At 37.8% G+C, this 22,183-nt stretch overlaps 5 protein-coding genes across 5 annotated transcripts; 1 reads left to right on the top strand and 4 right to left on the bottom strand.

Annotated features, from left to right (window-relative positions):
- Positions 1–185: 185 nt before the first annotated feature.
- Positions 186–5,099, bottom strand: LOC103339992 (hydroxyproline-rich glycoprotein family protein). Its single transcript, XM_008243351.2, has 6 exons — positions 4,652–5,099; positions 4,132–4,246; positions 2,214–2,684; positions 1,262–1,784; positions 1,018–1,058; positions 186–803 (listed from the first exon to the last, which is right to left on the bottom strand). The coding sequence occupies exons 1-6, from the start codon at positions 4,966–4,968 to the stop codon at positions 765–767; spliced, it is 1,506 nt and encodes a 501-aa protein (XP_008241573.1). The 5' UTR covers positions 4,969–5,099; the 3' UTR covers positions 186–764.
- Positions 5,100–5,929: 830 nt separating this feature from the next.
- Positions 5,930–7,689, bottom strand: LOC103340244 (putative glucan endo-1,3-beta-glucosidase GVI). Its single transcript, XM_089042272.1, has one exon. The coding sequence runs from the start codon at positions 6,998–7,000 to the stop codon at positions 6,017–6,019; it is 984 nt and encodes a 327-aa protein (XP_088898398.1). The 5' UTR covers positions 7,001–7,689; the 3' UTR covers positions 5,930–6,016.
- Positions 7,690–7,825: 136 nt separating this feature from the next.
- LOC103340245 (dof zinc finger protein DOF3.4) lies at positions 7,826–9,137 on the bottom strand. The gene has a single exon (XM_089042271.1). It carries the CDS (start codon positions 9,022–9,024, stop codon positions 7,993–7,995), a length of 1,032 nt encoding a protein of 343 aa, XP_088898397.1. The 5' UTR covers positions 9,025–9,137; the 3' UTR covers positions 7,826–7,992.
- A 3,910-nt stretch (positions 9,138–13,047) lies between these two features.
- LOC103339993 (GDSL-like Lipase/Acylhydrolase superfamily protein) lies at positions 13,048–15,415 on the bottom strand. Its single transcript, XM_008243352.2, has 5 exons — positions 15,069–15,415; positions 14,834–14,964; positions 14,457–14,705; positions 14,026–14,281; positions 13,048–13,441 (listed from the first exon to the last, which is right to left on the bottom strand). Exons 1-5 carry the CDS (start codon positions 15,322–15,324, stop codon positions 13,218–13,220), a joined length of 1,116 nt encoding a protein of 371 aa, XP_008241574.2. The 5' UTR covers positions 15,325–15,415; the 3' UTR covers positions 13,048–13,217.
- Positions 15,416–18,053: 2,638 nt separating this feature from the next.
- Positions 18,054–21,546, top strand: LOC103340246 (Zinc-finger domain of monoamine-oxidase A repressor R1). The gene is made up of 5 exons (XM_008243641.2): positions 18,054–18,484; positions 18,949–19,185; positions 19,632–19,715; positions 20,230–20,359; positions 20,449–21,546. The coding sequence occupies exons 1-5, from the start codon at positions 18,198–18,200 to the stop codon at positions 21,298–21,300; spliced, it is 1,590 nt and encodes a 529-aa protein (XP_008241863.2). The 5' UTR covers positions 18,054–18,197; the 3' UTR covers positions 21,301–21,546.
- The last annotated feature ends 637 nt before the right edge of the window (positions 21,547–22,183 follow it).

Below are 22,183 nucleotides of genomic sequence, written 5' to 3'. Positions count from 1 at the left end.
TCCTCTAACTTATGGCAAGTAGAGTCATGATTTAATTGTCATATTTTTTTAAGATATAAGTGATAGTCTAAACTACGAAGGGGAAGGACACTTTCAAGTATCAAGGTATCATGGAGTTCGAACCTAAAATCACTGGTCTGTAAGTTAATGCATTTTCCACTAGATTAAAGAGAAAGGGGAAGGCGTTGAAAAATAAATAAAACCTCTTTCATGTGGTTCAGATGATTTTTCATGAGAATTCAATTCATACATCAAACAAAAAACATGGAAAAAACAACATTCATGAGGTTGAGTATCAGTACATGGTTGGCACAACTTGCCCCATCTCAACAAATCCAACATTAGACAATTTCACATGTTTATTTGACATCAAACATGCCTATCTCAAGGATGGGCCTACACTTTTTCTTGCCAACACATTCAAAAAAATTGGGACCTAGATTCTACCCTAAAATTATACAGTGAAGTTGGTGACATGAATCTTCCAACATCTCGTTGTAACATTACAGCACGCGGAAAGCGTTTGCAGCAAAGAGGCAGTACACAGACGACATGGCCGAGCAGCATTTGAAATGAAATATGATTCTCTTGGGACTTGGATTTAGTGAAATATCTCTGGAGATCCATTCACTCCACAGAAAAATGAGCCGCACCGTACGTATGTCACGCAGAGAACAAAGAGAATAATTCTCGACACTTAAGAACACAGACGTTTTCTAACATAAGAGCTTTCATCCACATTGTGTGACCTGAAACCACTGCAGCTAACGTCGGACAGCCCGACCTTTTGGTTTTGCTGATTTCTGCAATTGTTAGAATACACAGAAGAGATTATTCAGTAGATGTACACTGCACCTCAACTAAACCATATTATTAGAGATGGGAAATCAAATCATATCTGCAGCATAGAGCTTAAGTTTGGTAATCCTTCAGTCCCATGTTTGTTTCTGGAACAAACTTAAGTTATATGAAGTGAAAATTAACTGAACTAAGAGAGCTGAAAGAAGATTCACGCACCGATGAAGTAAAGCTAGACCCCAACCCTGTGGCAGAAGCACCTGGAAAAAGTGATAAAATATCCTAATTAGTACCGTCACAATCTAGGCAATGTAAAATTGTAGATCTTTATAGCAAAAGACTTCTGCATGTCTTCAACCATACACTATCTGATGTAGAACAAGCAATGAGAATTATAAAGAAGAATAAATTTGACAATTTAATATAAAAGTTCCGATGTAGAACTAAGAAGAATGAGATAAACCTGAAGCAAAGAATGAGCTTCCAATAGGAGTAGTTGAACCGAAGGCTGGAGCAGTATTTCCTAGCAGCGAGGGAGTTGAAGCAGCTCCAAACAAAGATGCTGAGGAAGAACTAAACAGTGACGTCGGAGGCGTAGCAGAGGATGATCCAAAAAGAGAAGATATAGGACCAGAAGTGATTGGTGTAGCAAACAGAGAGGAAGACATGGAAGAAGATGGAGCAGAAGGGGTGCTGAAAAGTGAGAGTCCACTCCCGGAGGAAGCTGTAATAGTAGCTGTAGATATCTGGGGGGCAGGTGATGCCCCCTGAGTTCCTGAACTGGCAAACAATCCAGCAACTTGTGTTGATGGTTGTGAAGTTGCAGGTAAATGCAAAGTTGGATGCACCCTCTTAGCAGCAGCTTCTTGCCTAGCTGTTTCCCGGCGATCAGCCTCGAGAAATGGATCATTCCCATCCCCTAGGCGGCGCTGGTTAGCAAGATAAGCTGATTTCATGGATACAATGTACTGGTGAATACTCTCCACCTAAGAAATGGATCATATTATTGATTAGTAACTTTAAGTGTCAAGAAACATTATTCAGCTTCATTTGTGCTCAACATGAAGGCCACAAGCATTGAACAAGCGAGAAGCCAGTATTGAGCTTTCTTTTTAGCTGCATTGTTTATTTTTCTTTGAAACCATTAAATGATACAAATTATTACAAACGACCATTCAAGTCAAAATGGTTACAACTACCATTGTGCAAATCTTTCTCCCCCCACAAACAAAAGATATTAAAATAATTTGTTTACAGCAATTTAAACAATAAAAACCACAAGTTATGGCAGCATGCTTATCATATAAGGCCAACAAAATGCAGGTTCTGGCTGATAAAAGCCACAATGAAGTATATTTTACTGCATATCTCAATGATTAACTTTAACTAAACAAAATACAATTGTTTTTATTTACCTTAGCTGCCACGTGAACAAAAAAGTCATGCACATTTGACATGACTTTTGGAAGAGACTGCAACAATGAGGAGCCATCATTGGCAGAATTCCTCTCTGAGGCTAAAAGAAGCTGCTCTAATTCTTCAATCCACTGACGACACTCAACAAGATACTTCTCAAATCTTGCAATTGTTTGCTGTAGGAAGGGAGACGGTTTCCTTGGAAGCCCGTTGTAGAAATCAAAAACTGGCACTATAGAAGTAGCTGTTGGTTGACTACTTGAACCAGGTGGTACGGTTGCTCCAGAAGCCTGTGACGGTGCAATGGCATTTGAAGTACCTCCTGTATTTGGATGAAGAAACCGTGGGCGTAAAATCATGAAAGTACGAACAGCAACCTCGCTGTTCCGTAACATATCTTTCACAATAGCCATCAACTCATGCAGAAGAGCTTTTTGTCGGTCCATGGCAGTACCAATTCCCCCAAGTTCCTATATAGATAACAAAAGAATTTGTAACCACACATTGACAATTAGAAACATAAAGCATGCAATAGCAACGATGACTGCAATCACACCTAAGAAAATGGCATTGAAAGTCCTAGAACTTGCACCAAACCTTGCACCAGACCTTTCTTTTATTTATTTATTTTGGTGGGTACCATTGTTATATTTCCCATCAATCTGATCAGTTTTTTCAATTTTAAGTCTTTTCATCATCCAAAAAAAATATATATATTGACATCAAACAAAAGAAGAGGTACAAGGCTATCAAATTATCATGAACGCAATCAGAAGATATCACTATAAGATTTCAAACGTCAACCCTCTTATCTAACAGTAATATGAAATGTACTTCTACAAAAGTTAAAAGCCACGAAGTTTTGAGTATAAGATCTCACAAGTGAATTTATTTTCCACTTATGGTAGAATCAGAATGAAAATGAATTGGAAGGTAATGAAAAAGAATCAGAATAAGATGAATACTAGCTGTCTGGAACTGGAATGGAATGCGAATGAGGTTTGTTACCATTGATATGTTTTCTCTCTCAGGGATATCAGAATCAAAACCAATTTGATTATAAAATGTCCTTTATTCAATATAAATTACATTATTGTCAAATACTTACTAACGAAATATATAAACGCCAATAGCAATAATTCTACCATGAGCCCTCGCAAAATATATACAGACAATTTGCATACAAGATATTTAAAATGGCAAAAGAAAAACATTCGCTTCTAAGTAAATGTCGGACTATGGAGGAATGGGAATGATTCACATTCTTTCGTTCCCCTTTCGAGTAAACAAGCATGCCATTATGTCAGAAGTCATCTAAGTCGTCGCATTTTTCAGCAACTTATACCCAAATATGTATTTAATAATTAGAAGAAAACAACATCAACAAAGACTAATAAAATGCCCATAAGATTGAGGATATTTGCACAAAATTTGAATAACAGCATTATGGGTAAGATATGAGTTTTGTTTGCTTGTTGGAAATACATCAGGAAATCAGGAAATTGTATATCCCTTACAATCAACTAAGAGAATATGGGATCCACAGGCAAAGAGCTCCTTTCATGCTGTTATGTGAAAACTAATGTAAAGAAATTTCATTATTTTATTCAAGAATTAATCATAGAGACCCAACATCTGTGACAGGACAAGCACTAGGAAACTGACTCCAAGAAGCATTTCTGCATTTCCTGCTAACTAATTTTCCCTTATGTCTTGTATGCACACTTCCAAGCCTCCAAAGAATCTGGCAGAAGTCACTGATCCAACATGGTATGAGCCCCATAGTATAAACACAAGAATGCCAAATGAAGCAGTTTGCTTACAATGACAAACCTCATAATCACAAGACCACACCCAACAAGACAAATAGAAATCACAGTTAGCAATTAGAAACTCTGATCTATCCAAGAAGCAAACCTGAAGGATACGACTGGCATCATGCTCAAAAGTATCATTTGAAACTGAAGAATCGTAGAGACGACTACATTGATCCAGCCTCTGACTCTCATCCCTATGCCCCAGTATCCGTTCCCTGCAAGCAAACAATACTTAAGAACCTCAAAACCCATATATATAAAAACTATGTCTCAGCTCAGCTCATAATTATTAGAGTCAAAAAGTAAACTTAAGACTTTTAATTGTTATGCCAGCGTGACATATTAAATTTCACCTATCCAAAAAATATTACACCAAAATCCTACGGAACGTAATGCGAACTACACCAATTAAAGCCCCCCACATATAGAGGAAAAGTAATTCACTTTATGAAGAGCAATGCAGCAAGTTTGCTTAATTTTGCTTAACACAACAAAAAAGACTCGAAATTTTGCTTTCTTCCCCTACACTTTCTTAGCAACCAATCAGGCCAAATACCAAAACATTCACAATGGCAAACAAGACAAAGGCTCAAGATTTACAGAAATAAAAGAAAACGTACTCAATCTGAAGAAGAATTTTCTGGGAATCGGGATGGAGATCAGCCCACTTGGTACTATAACTCGCCGGAGCCTTGTCATTCGTAAACAAAAACATCTGCTGCTGCTGCTGCTGCTGTTGCTGTTGTTGCTGCTGCTGTTGCTGAAATTGAAGCGGCTGTGGCTGAAATTGCTGCTGCGGCTGTTGCTGTTGTTGTTGTGAGAAAAAGGGACTGCTTTGCTGAAACAGCTGTGAGGGCTGCTGAGTTTGAAACAGCGACTGCTGCTGTTGCTGTTGCTGTGGCTGTGGCTGTGGCGTGGAGTAAAACGAGAATGCCATTGTGGGTTTTGTGGTCTGGTTTGCAATCGAGGTCGAAATTGAAGAAGACCCTGTTTAAAACCCTAGAGAGGGAAAAAAAAGGGCAAGTGAAAGACCCGCCCTTTGTTCCAGTGTGGACTAGGAAAATTGAATCATCTTATTTTTGCATCCTATTTTTCTTTTTTCTTTTTTTCAAACGCATCCGATTTTTCTCACACACCTTTAAAATTGTGCTTTTATTTACTTGAGATTGAGAAGAAGAAAAAAGAAACTATCAAACTATTTTTGCTAAGTTGACAAAAGAAAAAAAACTACTTTTGCTAAGAAAGGAAATAGGAAACTAACATTTTTTATCAACAAGGAAAACCAGTCCTTACAAAATTTTCTGAGTTTTTCATTTTCGCCTCATTACTTTTCAATTTTTTAAAATCCTTTTTAAGCAAAAAGAAAAAAATAATATCAAAAAGCTAGTTTCGATCTAAGGTGTACCTTCACTATCCTTCCCAACACTTGACACGTATTCATGGACATAACCATAGTTAACTGTTTGTTTCGTATCTCTGAAATCATGGTTATGCCTATATACACATGTCAAGTGTTAAGATGGATGGTGAGAATACACATTGAGTTAAAGTGATGAGCAAATATGCTCTCTTAAATAAGGGCAGATTTCCTATGCATAATTTGAAAATCACCAATATAAATTATTATTTCAGTTTATAACTCTATTTCACATCTGGATTATGGACCTTTTACTTTGGCCAGTTTAGTTAATAAACAATTGATAATTAGTAAAAATTGTTCTCATGGAGTTAAGGGCAATAATAACAATAAATAAAAATTGTTCCATGAACATAGTTTTTTGACAATTATTTGTTGTTAAATGACCAAACTATAAAGCAGCAGCATCATTATATAAGAGAAAAAAATTTATCTTCATAAGGTTACTATATTTAGAATTTATGCAAACAAAAGATTTCATTCCATTGTCCGTATATGGAGACCAATTATAATCAACAAAGGGATTTCATTCTTATTAACCAATGACAATAAAGACCTAATTCCCTAATTAGAAATCAACATGGTAAACTTCACTCATGTCTGGATAAAACAATCCCCAATGAGACTCAGACCCCTTAGGCTTGAGATCTTCATTGAACAAAGCAAATATGTATGCCTCCAATCCCTTTCCTGGTCTCTTTGGTGTTCCAAATTGCCCATGCTTGATCAAATTGCTGTTATATGTTCTGGCATTATCAATAGTTGCTTGATCATGTCCTTCTCCTTCTGATGGCCACCCTGTTTCAGCCACAACAATCTCAACATTTGGTGCCCCTACCTTCTCAAGTGCCCAATAGAGAGCATCTAGAGAAGCATCAAGCAAATTTGTGTACCCTAGAGCCCCATCCGTTACAATAACCTCTGAGGTACTCATCAATGCATAGTCTAGCCTAATGTCATTCGGGTTGTCGAGGTAGGCAAAATATGGATAGGCATTGTAAAGAAGGGGGTAGCCATTGGCTTGCATATATTGTACCAGAGGAACCATAATTGAGGCTGCATCAGGATGCCATATTCCAGCAGATGGTGGAAATGGTGATGCCAGTACATTTTGGAACACTGCTGTTGATATGGGGATATTGAGATTGGCTGCAATTAGTGCAGTTCTCAGATTTTGCATGGCAGGGAGTATGCTGCTAGCGTTTTGGCTTGGAACCATTTCGTTTCCAACGGATATGCAGCGAAAATTGACAGATGAAGCGAATGGAATGATGTTGGTTTGGAGCCAAGTGGTAGCAAATGCTGGATCATTGGCTAGGGTTGGGACATCTATGTTCAGTGTACCTATGATGACTTGTATTCCTGACCCTTGCAGTGCCTGCAGAACATCTTGTTGTGGATCGAAAATACGAATTCTTTGAATGTTCCTGGATTTACATAGCTGGATTACTTTGTCCGGAGTTGGAAGGTTGTCACCTTGTCTACCATAATTTGCCCCAATGCCCTGAGCTCCTGCATTGTGAGACATCAAATTTAAATTACATCTCCCCATTTTATTCACAAGCAATATGAAAATTTATTTGTACAAAAAAGGCCAAGGACTTACCAGCATAGCTTTGCAACTCAGTCACAAGTAGCATAAAAGCTACTACAGAGTATAAGATTGAATGCTGCATTATGCAGAAAATAGGAGACGATCAACTACAATACTGAAACAAAAATTGAATGCTGCCTAGGCAGCTACCATTCACAATGTGAAAAACAGATGAAACTTGAGCCTTTTTATATATGGAACTTTGCAATCTGTCGAAAGAAAATTCAGTTTAGAATTCCAAACTAGGTTTCCATATTAGCAAGTTTAATTCCGTCCCGGCGTGAAGGGATATTCTTTTTTTGTGGTGCAGGTGTTAAGATTGGAGAGTGGAGTTAATTTGTTCTAATCTCATTGTAATAATTGGATTGTCCACATTTATGTTCTCCTTTTCCTCAGGAATTTCACAATTTTGGGTGCTCTCTTTGCTTCCTTTCCATATCAGAATGCTGTTGATGCTTATCCTCTCCACAGAGAAATGTGGGGAGGGTGAGAAGAGCACAGCCCTTAATTTAGATACAGCAAAGATTTGGCTTGCAGGGAATTAAATTAAATTATACAGCTTGGGCTTATATTAATTTATTATATACATGCATGTTGGTAATCTGAGAATGCTGAATGTTGGTAATCTCAATGGATTCAAGAACAACTCATATTCTTCAAAAACCTCAAAAATTGTGGGGCAAAGAGTGTGGCCCTTTGGGCAGAATTTGAAAACTGATGACATGCCAAATTCATTTTCATTTCGTTCTTATACTCAAAAAACTTTGTTCTTGGATTGGGATATGTAGCAATTCAGTGGCAAATTAAATTAGCCTCAACTTCAAGCCTCAACACTATCATTAGAAGTCTACACCAGTAAGACACAGAATATTATCCATAAGATACAAAAAAAGAGGAGGAGGAGGAGAGAATTAGGAGAGAGACAAAAAAAGAACAGATTTTTTTTTTTCTCATTTGAGACCATTTCCAGGGGTAGAAATTGCCAACTCCGGCCAAGAACAGAACTCACCCCCAACAGAGCCAACACCCACATTCACAATCCCACCACCTTCTCCACTCTCAAATTGCCACGTGTTCATCATCCCATGGCCCCCACCATTACCTCCAACACCAGCACCACCATCTCCCACCCCGGGAAAAGGCCACACCGCTCTCCCAAGCCCAAAGCCCATCTCCTCAAACCCATTGGCCAGCCCAAGACCAAACCCCCCTAAGGCCAAAAAACCAGGCCCCTGAGTGTTGAGCAGAGACGTGAAGCTAGCGCCGCCCCCACCACCGCATCCATTTCCCACATTCCCCTTCATGTCCCCAAACGCGGCGGCGCCACCCGGGTTCATAAAAACTGGGGTGGGGGGAATTGGGTGGTCGGAGAGCGAGGAAGTGGCGGTGGTGGCGATCATGGAGGAGGAGCTGGTGGTGCGGGAGCGCTTAGCGTTCTTGCGGGTCCCGCCGCCGACGGGGATGTCGCGGAGGGTGCCGCCGTGGGTCCAGTAGCGGCGGCAGGACTTGCAGAAGTGGCGGGGCTGGGAGAAGTTGTAGTTGTTGTAGTAACAGAACTTGGTGTTGGTGGAGTCGCAGCGTGGGCAAGGGAGGTGCTCTTGCTCCGGCGGTGGGGCACCCGGAGTCTGGGCCTTCGCCGGCCTCCGGTTCTGGTTGTTCTGCTGATCGCTCGAGTCCGACGGCATTTGGGTCTCAATCAAGCGGCTAAGTTTGGTTTGTTTGTGTGGTTTGATCAAAGGTGTTTGATATTTTTGTTGGAGCAGTGATGTAAGATGATGGTGAAGAAAATGAGAGAATGGGATTTTGGGTTTTTGCGGGGAGGGGGTGAAGGGGTTTTTATGGAGAGAGAAGGAGGAGAGAGAGAGAGAGAGAAAGTAGGAGAGTGAGATTGGTGCTGGTGTGGCATAGTGAAACAGGGTTTCTGAGGCATATATGAAGCAGAGTGAGCAGGCTTTTACAGTGTGTTCTGTTAAGCACGACATTTCAGTCGGCTCCAGAACAGCCTCTGTTTTTCTCTGTTTTGGGTCGGCTAAAACTACAAGCTACAACCGGGCTCGAACCCTCCAAAAAAAAAAAATTCTGTTTTTTTTTTTTGGGGCTGAAAATTACGAAGTTAATTTAAATTTCCTAGCTATACCTATGAATCTATGATTTGGGTGGTGGGGATCAGGGTTATATCCATAAGTTTTTTTTTTTATAGAAATCCGTTATATCCATAAGGTTCTGCAGAAAGTACATTACATATACATACATATATAACATAGTAATCTAACATCTCTCTCAGTCTCTCTCTCTCTCTCTCTGTGTCTGTTTTAATGTATGTATGTATGCATGTATATTCTATATACAGATAGGCCTGTGGTGGAAGATTTCACTTCACCTTTTGCATGCATGCCTTCTGAGGCCTAGCTCAGGCCTGAAAGTACTGTGCATGGGGGGACTAATTATTATATAAACAAGGTAGGTTTATTCCAATGATCCCTCCATAATATCGTACGAACATGCTAGATTACAAGATTTATTGCTTTTTGGCTACTAGCTAGCTATTGTCCGGGCTACGTACAGCACCTGCTCTGTAGGGTATATAAAACCCAGAAAAACGAAAGAACCAAAAAACAAAAAACAAAAAACAAAAAAAAGGAGCTTAATTGAATTTGCATGCAATACACCAAGTTGGTTTGCATTTGTGTTTCATGTCAATTAGGGTTCTTGCTCTTCTCCTCTGCAACAAAATTTGATCCATCTTTCTAACATTAGATTGCTAAATAAAGTATTAAAAAAAAGGGGGGGCTACATGTTAAATATAGGAAAAAGTGCTCGACAAAAAATAATGGGAAAAGGGGCTACATGTCTTTCCCAAGATGGTTCAATTCAAACTTTACCTCTCTCTAAAATTGAAACCATAAGCCGCTAACCCTTTTTTTTCTCTTTACAAAATAAAAGTTAAAATATGATATTTCTAAGTGTAGTGAGCTGAAGACCAGAAGAGTACTAGGATCGAAATCAATAATTAGACGATATAACGATCTTGAGTTATCATATTCTAATATTACTCGTAAGATTATAAACATACTAGTTTCTAAACTCATTAGCCGTATCAAGAATCTCACACTAGAATGAGATATAGATTATATTTTCTACAATAATAATAATCATAAACTAAGATTAGATAAGAAGTGTCTAGATTAATGGGGTGAGAAGACAAAAATTGAAGTAAGCTAAGCGGGCAATACCCGTCAAAGTTGAGAGGGATTGATGGGGTGTTGGGATTAGGTGGGTGGGGCAGTACCGACAGAATTATGAATGTCGGACAGCGTGGGAGCAATTATTGGTTCTCTCCTCTGATTTCGGACGCGTCATGTCCGCATCAGATTCCTCCTCCGTACCTCTTCCTCTCACCGCATTTCGCGCTCCACTGTACCCATTACCAAACAACACACACAATTCTCCCCCTATTCCCATTCCCGTTTTTCCTATTCGCACCCAAACACAGCCATGTCTAATCTAAGGCCTATGAGCTATGATATGAATCTCCTACACCCCTCTGTCACAAGACACACAATTCAAAATCATAACCCCCACCTTTTCATAATTTTTATGTACCTAAAAAATAATTAACCACGCACGAACAGATGAATTGGTCAGGCAGGCAAAGGCTTATTATTGTTTGTTATTATCAAGCTTAATATACAAGCCATGCCTTATGATATAAAGCTTAACTAAAGCCATGCATGTTTTGAATGATTAGTTGAAAGCTGAAAGGTAGATTCATGGACTGGCCCTCCTGATGTATGCATCTCAAGCTGCATTGGAGATAAAGGTTAGTATAGTTGTCTCTTTTGAAGACTGTTTATTAGGAGCTCAAGCACAATTTCAAGCTCAAAATATCGCAAATGTAACGAAAAGAAATAATCGATTACATAACACATAAGATTTACAAAATTCACTCCAAATTAAATTACATTACTTGACATCCAATAATTAATGACTCACTAAGCACATATCAAAATTACTATTCCCTCACACACTCACAACCAATTTCACTCATCCCAACCCAACACCAAAGAAACTCACTCTTCCATCCTCAAAATTTTTCTCACTTGATATGTAACAACCCTAGAAGCGAACCTTCAAAGCCACTACATATCTCTTCAGCACTCACTTTGATCACACGCCAAGGAGACAAACACCATAATGATATATATTCATAGGCTTTCTTACAAAACCAAAGTTCCACTAGAGCAATTTATCCAAACCGATAAGCAATCCCAAAACATAACTAAATAGAATTCAAACTAAAGGAAATTAAATTCACAAGGGTTGACTGGTCGCTCTTTGGGGCAAACCAGTCGATTTGTACCAAAAGTGAATACCACAATGGTTCGACCGGTTGATTTATAAATGTCACCAACAAGCTACTAATTGGAGCCGCAATTTCCAATAGTAATAACAAACACTTCCTTTAAAAAGGTTGTGCTTAACCAGGATTTACTTGGGTTATCATCTTTAAGGAACAATGTCAAAGGGTGAGGCAAATCGTGTTTGCTTTGTTACATTATAAATCGTGTTTGCTTTGTTACATTATCTTTTTACCTTCTCCAATGAGGTTAAAAAAAGACAAAATTGCTTAATGGCAAAATTGACGTATCACATGATGAGAGAGATAGAGTGATAGTATACACATGTGATGCATATTTGTGTTAATCCAGATGACTAAGGCATTGTGCATACCCCTTTGCACCCGAGTTCGAATCAATCTCTCCATTTTATAAGAGTTTAAACTTGTACTACTAGTGGCCATTACACAACATAGTGATTGCTTAATCCTAATTCACTACAAAAACACAAAAACCAAAAAAACAAAAAGGTCATATTATATTATTGTCTTCATTGTAAAGTCTTTGGATAAGATGAACGGATTCTTCCTTATTCACCTCTTATTCAAGGACTACCAGGTGAGGTGGGGGTGGGGGGGTCCCTTTTGAAGTGACACGTGGCGAAGAAAGACAGGTAGTTGTCGGTCAAGAGACGAATGGCACGCGAAGGCTGAGAGGCCATAGAAATGTCTCCGGCGAAGCATCATAGGTCGTTTTCAAAGGCTCTGTCAGTCCTAAACACTATTGCCATCCTCTCAATCTGAGTCTCTCTCAGTCTGCTTATTCGGTCGCCTATTATCACTGACAATGCCTACCTCCCTTTCTTTTTTCTTCACCAACTTAGATTTTTCAATGCTCTCTCTCTCTCTCTCTCTCTCTCTCTCTCTCTCTCTCTGTTTGTCTCACTCTTTTATATTTGGATTTTTCTGCCATGGACATGATTCTTTCACATGAACCAATGATCATATTTTGGTTGTGTGTCCACATTGAGAAAACAAATATTCACATCTACCCCGAATAAAAATGCTTCTAAGAACTTCTAGCTACTTTTTTTGTTTGTTTTGTTGTTGCTTTTCTTGGTTGGACCAAAACCAAATCGATGTTTTCCTTTTTCATTTTTTTTAAACATCTTAATGCTAGATTTGTGATTAAAATAAATAAAGAGACAACTCAAGTCTTTCATACATTTGCGAAAGTTTGAGTTTAGTACGTTTGATTCATAGTTTCTCTCATATTCATATTTTTCTATTGAGCTATCTATTAGAATTAAGCATATTTTTGTGTCAACAGTTTTACTAGATTCTTTTCCGGGTATTGTGGGAGCAAAAATTACTCCTTAAGAAATTAATCCATTAGCACTCAAAACTCGTGGAATTAAAGTTATAATCAAGAAACATATTTTATTATTTTTTATTCATGATCATACATTAATGAAATCATAAAATTAGTGGGACTTGATGACCAAACACAACCAAGGTGCGCATGTCCCACAGGCAATATAACACCTTTTTTTTTCCCCTGCACGGCAGATGGTAACTTGAACCATATCAAGAATTATAGTAGAAGAAAATTAGGTGGAAGTGAAGTTTCTCAACACGTCATGTCTTTTAAGATTTATAAAATGTCCTCTGTAGAAAATAACTATATATATATATATATATGTAAGGTATCCATAACATGTTTAAGCCAAAATCTCTGTGGATCCAAATCTCCCAATCCAAGCATAAAAACATTCGAAAAGGCTTACATTTTTGTTACAGTTTACAAAATAAAGGCGGAAATAGTAGGACAAACAAGTTTTAATGGTCGCGAAGTTGTCTGAGATTCATTGGAGAAATGAATCTGGTGTCTCCATCAATCAATTTTTTGGCGAGTATAAGATTGGCAGCCTCACTGGGATGGTAGGGATCCCAGAAAACATGCATGGAGCGATCCGAGCACAAACTAGACGTTGGACCACATGGAATTATACCTGCGTATTGGCCCCCATTTCCACAGCAAGCTTTACTTGCTGTTTTAAATCCTGCAATGCAGCATACACAAATTAAATCAGGTTTCATTAATCATCATCTAATAATAATCATTAAGACATTAACCAATTAATTACCCCGCCACGGGCTATTAATGTTCAGAGTATTGGTATCTCCTGGTTCAGCTAATGCACAAGAAACCTAATTGATCTTCTTCTTCCACAGATATATTAATGTCAAGGCCATCAAGATGAATATGGCAGAACCATTGTATTGCTCATTAGAAAAAAGGGCAAAAGTCACGGTTCGCCTGGCCACATGTTTATCAGTGGCGGATATAGAGGTTTTCTAGTAGCGGATGATGTTTTCTTACCACACATCTACCGTATTATGTTGTTAGAATGTAAATCGAATACTCTATATTCTTAGACCCTCTATATTAATGTAATTTTGTTTTTTTTATTAGAACTCAGAAAAGGACCGTGTTATACATAGCTTGGTTTTGAAAAAACCAAGACTGTATTAGGTTGGACAAGTTGTTGAGTTACTTTCAAATAAAAATATTAATTTGATAAATCTTGGGTCAAAATAATACCATAAATATTTTCATATAATATGATATTTGACTTGGGCTTACCATATTTGTCATAATTTGTGATGAGCTCCTTCACCAGATCATAGACATTTGCATAAACAAATGTTGACCCTGGGAGGTTGTCATTTAGCTCAGCAAGCAAGTCCTTCAACCGGCCATTGTACTGAAGAGCCAGCTTATTGGGCAGCTCCACACACTCGTTTGGATTTAGTTGATTTATAGTCTTCTGGTAAGGGATGCAGCCTAGGGGACCAACATTTCCAATCACAAATTTTCGAGCATCCAATTGGTAAAGTCTCTGCACCAATTAATTAGTCACTAAACATGTTAATTAAGATTGGATCTTGATTTGCATATCAGTAGTCTCAAGTTCGAATCTTCACAATACTTTGGCAGTGTGTGTGTGAAACCCTCATGGTTTGGGTTTTTTTCATATAAAAAAAACCCAAATTAATCAATCAAATAAAACTTACAGTGAGTTGGGCCCTGAAATGACTTATCAGATCATCAATAAACGCATCTGGGCTCTCAGAAATTCTTGCTCCAATGGAGAGGACTGGAAGCAGATAATTGTTCAAGAAGTCATTGGATCCAATTGTGATTGAAAATATGGATCTTTTCATAATGTACTCTTTTGCCTTCGATGGGCCCAACACCTTATCAATCTGCTTCCTTGTCTGGTTGTAAAAATCAACTTGGATATCCATTCCCACCCTATTAACCTGCAAGGCAAGATTTATATTATAAATCTTTTGTAGTTGGATAAAACGTGTGTTTAAAGTGCATAAAATTAAACTCCAAAAAAAAAAAAAATAATAAGTAATCCATAGAGGGTTGAGAGCTCGCTAACAAATATTCTCCCTGTTGAGTTCAAAATCCCTGCTCCTCCTGATGCATAATTCACCCCATACAAGATTGATTTCCCTGTAGTATTTGGTGACAAGTATGGGAGTGCATAATTTGGTTGCCCCAATTCTTCACCTGCACAAACAAAAAAAAGTTTGTTTTCATGTTAAACGCAAAAATGATAAATTATCAACAATGTATTATGGATCACATCTCTAACAGAGGCGAGAGTCACGTACCAACTATGTCACCAATGGTTCTGCCATTGGTATACCTTCCGGTGGGTTTTCCTCCCGATGCTTTAAAATCAATCCCATTAGGAACAATATTTGCCTTGGACAACGTTGGTAAATAGTTGTTGTTTCCAGAATCAACTAGAGAATCACCAAAGATGAAAGAAGCTCCTAACCCTTGATTTTCAGCAGCATTTGCCAAATGGATCATGAACAAAAGAACCAGGCCTACCAAGGCCACAATATTGCAAGATTTCATCATGGCTATGGGGCTATGCTTCCCAAGTTGAGGATGAAAACTAAGTGCCAATTCGAAGTATATAAGCAACTTCTTGTTCACGAGAGAAGCTAAAAGAAGCCATTGCTGAAACTTGTAAGATTTTAAAATCCAGCTGCATTTGGTTTGACCTCTTTTTGTAGAGGTCTATGGCCACTTATTTTGATCAGGTAGTTGATCAACATTGGTGCAATTTTCTCAACATGTCCAGAACTTTTAGGTTGCTTCTGCAAGCGTGCAAAGGGATCCACGTCAGATATTGTACATGAAAGATGTCATTGGGGAACTTAGGTGTTGGTTGGTTAGGAACTTAGGAGTTGAAGAAGCTATTTAATACAAAGATTTAATTTGGAGAGAAGTGGTGGTGCCTGCGCCAATAAAATTTGGGAGAGTAAGCTGAAAGCGTTTGTGATTTCAAGAACAAAATTGAAGAGCTTTTGTTCCTTGTCAGAAGATATTTGCTTTTTTTTTTAAATGGAAGTCAGAAGATAGATAGAGCATCTCCAGTGGAGCTCTAACAACATCTCCAAGGGAGATGTCAAATATAAAATGTTAAATTTGAATTTGATGGCTTATGTGATAATTTGACACTTTGAAAAAAATTGAACCCCACCCGAAATGCCAAATATCATAGTATTTTATTATATTTTAAAAAGAAATGGGGCCCATATAATACATAAAGTTTTAAAAGAGAGTAAAGAACAGTGGGGTCCATGACTAAAAAAAATTAAAATAATATTTGACATCAAGCTTTTTGATATGTTATTTTTGACATATATCTTCTAACCTTCAAATCCATGTAGGATTTGATTACTCAATTGAAGCAATTTTAACTTTTAAATTTTGTCATTTCATGTCCATGTAGCAATTTGACATATCGGTTGGAGATGCTCTAAGAGCATCCACAGTGGAGGGGTGTATTTTGGAGGGTGTAAAGTCACTTTTACATACCTCCGGGGGTTGTAAATGTGGTTTTTGCTTCAATGGAGAATATGTAAATTTAAAGATATATAATTGATTTTGCTCACTTTTGTCAACATTTTCTCACTTTTTCTCATGTATGCTCTACTTGCAAGGGATGTAAAAAGGGATGCACATGTGCATCTAAATTTGCATATTATGATTGTGATACAAATTTACAATCGTTTACACCTCCTCATTGTAGGTGATTCTAATTACAAATGGTGTATATTTAACATACACCTCATTATACAACCCCCCACTAAAGATGCTCTAATAAATTTGAGTTTAGATAAAAGATAAGGGTTACTAACTATAACAATTAGGTTCAACGTACATAATCACATGATTTTAAGCACAAATATCTCTTAGCAACTATAATTTTGTTTCTCCTTTTGTTGTGTTAACCCTTCATATTTTTTCTTAACTCTGCACCATTCAAAGAAGAACTATGCTTGGTCATAAAAGGTTTTCTTTATCAGGCTCTGAGTTGAGTTGATGTGCTTCTTTGGGGTTCCTCTTTGATGCCATCTTCGTGTTCTTCCTTCGTGTGTTGTCTTTTGTCTCTAACCCTTGGGACCAAATTGATTCACAGAAATAATTTGATGGGAAATAATTTCCCATGTCTTTCCCAAGGGATGAGAAATGGAATATTCATTTATCATGTTTGGTAATCCTGGGAAAGTAACTAGGAAATACTACTTTATTTCCTTTCACATGTTTGGTTTGCATAGGAATGTAAAACAAAGTTTATTTAATTTTCCAATTATACTCATATGAAATCAATTTTTTTTAAAAAAATGCATTTAATGCTATATTGTAATTCTAAATTGTTCATGGGGAAAAAATGGTCATAAAAAATGTGTATTTAATGTTGGCTCATTTTCTCAAATTTTCCCATGAGGGGGGAAAACAAAACCGAAAATGGGAGGAGGGCTTCACTTTCCCCTTCACTTTTCCATGTGCTAGGTAGACATTTCTCATGTCTGTACTTACCAAACATGGGAAAACAATTAATTTCTCATCCCCAAACCTCATTTTTTATGAACCAAACGGGGCCTTGGTGTGCTATACAGTTATTGTGATATTCAAAGGACCATGAGTTCTCATAGAAGACTTCTTTTGACAGTTGGGATGCGTTGTGATTCTCTCCTGTAAGTCTATTGTATTGGTGTTTAGTAGGTTTTTTCTTTTTTCTAGTTTTTGTAGCTGTCTAATGTCGCTTAGGTTGGGATCTCTTGTTAGTCTATAACATATGTGATACTCTTTCCTCCCCTAGGGTTTGTCCCACGTGGTTTTCTTATGAATGTTTTAATGAGGCCCTTATATTCGTGCCTTTCTTTGTATGCCTTTTATGATTTATGAATGAAATTTTCTTCTAAAAAAAAAATTGTAACCATTAGGTTCAAAGATGGTTGGTGATAGTCAAGTGAACTCGTTTCTTAAAAGTGTAGTGTTATTAACAATCCAAAGAGTCATACTGCACTCTTATTAACTTTTATTGATTCATTAAAGATAAGTGCATGATGACTATTTTGGAGTGCCAATATCAACTCCCTTATTATTTTACCTATTTTTTATTTTGGGAATTGGAAACATTCTCCTAATAATATTAGGTAAGACAATAAACCAAAACAAAAGCAGAAGGAAATATAGAAGGTAAGATTTTTCAAATTTGAAAAAAAGAAGAAGTAAAAAGTAAAAATAAATACCATCCCCAACTATAAAAAGAAAACATAAAAGCCCAGTTGTGCCCTAAACCCTGCTCTCCCTCCTTGGAAATTTCGAAAATCTATTTCGGGCTCCAAATTCGACCGTTGGGGTGAGAGGTTCAAATCAAATACAGAGACTCAGAAACTCAAGAGTCAGAAACAGAGAGGAACAAGAGTGAGTTCACAATGCCGATTCTGAGGAAGAAGAGTGTCGCCTCCGCAAACCCTAACAATCGAAGCAACAATGAGCAAACCCAAACCTCTCAGACCCAGAACAAGTCTCAGTACGAGCAGTCCAGAGAAGAAAGAATCAAGGAAAACCTTGAGAGAATGAAAAAGCTTGGCATTGTTGACATCTCTCTTCAGCTCAAGTCTAACTTTCAACCCAAGCGCACAGCACCAAAGAGCTTTTCCAACCGCAGTACGACGCCCACTCCCATTCGGGAGCCAGGACGCCTTCGTCGCTCTTCTAGGTAATCTTTGCATGCCCTCTCTGTTACCTTCTTTGTTTGCTGCCTGCCTCTGCATAGACTGCATGAATCTGTTTGTTGATGTTGAGAAAAATGCTTTTGTTTGTAGTTACAATTGACTTTTCTATACATTTGGGCATAGAAGTTAAAAACTTTTAACCAACGGGGTTTCTGATCTGGTGGGTTTTACTGTCTTAGACTATTTCTGACTTCGAATGCTCCATGGGTTCTCAAATTTTTATTTATTGTTTTGAATTATACATGTTTTTGCTTTAAAGAATGAATCTTTAATCGACTGGGTCTGTGATTCTGGTGGTTTAAAACAGTTTCTGATTGTGAATGCTTCCTACCTAGTACTTGATTTTGGAGAATGTGGATTGGATCTCAAATACTTTTTTCGTAATCCTATTTGACTTTTTTTTTTCCCTTAGGTTATTCTATTGTTTATAATTTGGTTGTTGCTTCAGATTGCAGAATGCGACACCAGTAAGCTACTCGGAGATGTATTTGACAAAGAAGGATAAGGCTTTGGACAAGGAAGGCATTATGCTGGAGGAGGGTGCAAAGCCGGAGATTTATACCGAAGAGCATGAAAAGTTGTTGGGTAACACAGATAAGAGCTGGACTTTATTTGTGGATGGTTATGGAAAAGATGGAAAACGAATTTATGACCAAGTTAGAGGAAAGACTTGCCATCAATGCAGGTATAACCTTTATTGCCAAAATGTTGCATAATGTAAATAGTAAATGCCCTATTTGAACAGTGAGAGAATGCTGGGCTTAGTATAAATAGGGATAGAGAAAAAACAGTTTAGAATGTTAGGCAAAGAACAAGTTGAATATGCAAAAGAAGATTAATTAGAATGGAGAACAAGGTAAGGAACATGAGTTTAAACTTTGTCTTCAAGTCTTATGAATATCAAATATTGTAACTTTGTAACATTCAGAATTCATTATTTTCCTCATAAGATGACAACGTACTAATGAAACAACTTCCCCCTTCCATAATTTCAATTTTCCTTTTCTTGCTAAGTGCTGTGTCACATCCAGAGGTGATATCATCCCATGCAACAAGTGTTGCAGTGGAGCTTTTTGTGGATTAGTGCCCTTGTATTAGTATATTAACAAGGATTGAAAATCTGTTTTACAGGCAGAAAACTCTGGGTCATCATACTCACTGCAGCCAGTGCGACAAGGTCCAAGGACAGTTTTGTGGAGACTGTTTGTACATGAGGTAAACTGTATACTCTTATAAGTTTCTTCTCTGCCGTAATATCTATCTATTAGTTTGGCCCCCATTGCTTTTAATCATTCCTATTTGCAAACATTGGGCAGATTTGTTATGATGTCATAAAGGTGTTAATAACTATAGATTCCTAGTTTCGACCAAAAAAAAAAAGCTATAGATTCCTTGCAAGCATCTCTTAGGCACATGTTTTGGTTGTCAAAACTTCACAGCATGCTAATTGACTACTGGTTCCCCCTCAGGCACGTCCCTAATTTTTGGTTGACACATAGTCCCCAATTTTATGTTAACATAATTTCTTCGGCAAACTTCACACATCTCGTAGGTATTGCCTCACATGTGTTTTACACATTTTGTTTGTACAGAATCATCCTTCTAAGCTTCACAGGAATCATATCTAACCTCCCTTTGTAGTAGGCTTGGAGCTTCCTGGCTGCCATATATGTTTTCTAAAAAGTGTTAATCGAATACTTATACTTATTCATTTATCTCCTTGGAGCAGATATGGGGAGCATGTAATTGAAGCCATTCAGAATCCAGATTGGATTTGCCCTGTCTGCCGTGGAATTTGCAACTGTAGTTTTTGTCGGACAGCAAAAGGATGGCCTCCCACTGGTGTGCTCTACAAAAAGGTTCCTTCAAAACTATGCCTTTTTTTTAACTATCTCATTTGACCCCTGGCATTGCATTGGAACTAAGATTAATTATGTCTACTTTCCAGATAACACAACTAGGCTTCAAATCAGTTGCACACTATCTCATTCAAACCCAACGCTCACAGAAGAATTTAGGAGAAAATCCGGAAACCACCAATCAAGTATCTGCAAAAAGGTCACTGCACTTCCCAGATGTGGATGCATCATGTGAAGAAATTCTCAAGGACCATTGCAATGACATTGTAATGATAAAACCTCTTGCTGAACACAAAATAGATGATGAGTTAAAGAGTGAAAAAAAGAATGATACACAGAGTAGCTCAAATCCAGATATTAACAACCAAACTTCTGCAAAGAAGTCATTGTCCTTTCCAGATGTGGTACAACAGTCTGAAAATTTTGGATCACCTGAGGTCGACCACAAGGTTGGTGACCACCTTGGATTGCCAAAGCTTCAATCTGAGAGCAGCAGAGATGATCTTAAAGGCGAGAAAGAGAATGAGATACATTTGACGGATATGAAACTTGGTGATGGCAGTCATGAAACTAGCTCAAAGCATAAAATGAAGCCTGCTCTGGCTATTGAACCATGTAGCATTGCTGGAAGATTAAGACAGAGACATAGGAAAGGAAATGACCATGATGATGACTTACCAGAGGCAAAAGTCGAAACTCCAGATGTTGAGCAGAAGGTAAACAAAATCTTGTCAGAGAAGGAAGTGGAGAAAGGAAAGGGCATACTATTTACTGATGGTGGTGATAGCAGTACTGCATTGGGTACAAGTTCAAAGCTCAAGAAGAAGCGTGCTCTTGCCGCTGAACCAAGTCCAGACAGTATTGCTGGAAGATTGAGGCAGAGGCGCAAGGCCTATAGCCCTGATGGCGCAAACACTCTTTTGCAATCAACTCCAGTCTAGGTAGCTGAGAGGGTATTATGAGGTTCTTTCGAATCTGCATGCTTCGTTTCAGCAAGGATAGAATCCAGTATTTTGGCTAATGTAGCAGAATTGCCTGTGTTGCAAGAAACCAAGTTTTGTGTATGTAATTTGTGGTTTCCACCCTTCAGAATTCTGTCGAAATCCTATTTTGTAATGACTCAGTATATTGTACGAACATTTGATATTAGTGTTAATTTAATTGGAAAATATTAATTTGCTTCCTTATATGTCAAATTGCTTTTGGTAAACTGAGATTTATGATAACAAACTACAGTTTAGCCTTCCAAATAAACTTATATGGATCTCAGGATCGAGCGTATGGATCTCATCTTTGTACTATTAAAAGTGGCCCATGCCTTTCACAGTCCAGAATATATAAGGGGCCTGTCATGGCCATCCCAAAGGAAAGTGGATCATTTTCCACTGGCTTTTGCCCCCCACGGTGGAGTTGGGCCCCAACAGTCCCTAAGTTGACCATCGACCTGAGCTTTAGCTGGGCTAGAAATCACTTTTGTGCTATAAGCTAAAAGGAAAACGCAATTGCTTATCAATTTCATTGGATACTCGGCAAAACCTCCCTAACCACATGACATACATCTGACTCCATGTGAACGTGATTTATTCTACAACAATAATTATCAATTTCCTGATTGCTCATTTCCCTAACCCTAATCATCACAAACCCAAAATGAATTCTAAAAATTTCAAATAAGTATGGTACTAAACCAATTTCCAACTTACTTAGTGAAGTCTTTTCTATAAATGATAGTTGTTGAGAAAAAAGGGAAACGAAAATAAGTTTTTAGTGCATAAGTACATTGAAGCAAAACATGAAGAGAATCCAATATCTGAAAAAAAATAA

This window comes from Prunus mume, linkage group LG8 (genome assembly GCF_029339155.1).
Source record: "Prunus mume cultivar Tortuosa linkage group LG8, ASM2933915v1, whole genome shotgun sequence".
NCBI lineage: Eukaryota > Viridiplantae > Streptophyta > Magnoliopsida > Rosales > Rosaceae > Prunus > Prunus mume.
The sequence above is the reverse complement of the archived record's forward strand: the minus strand, read 5'-3'. Positions and strand labels throughout refer to the sequence as shown.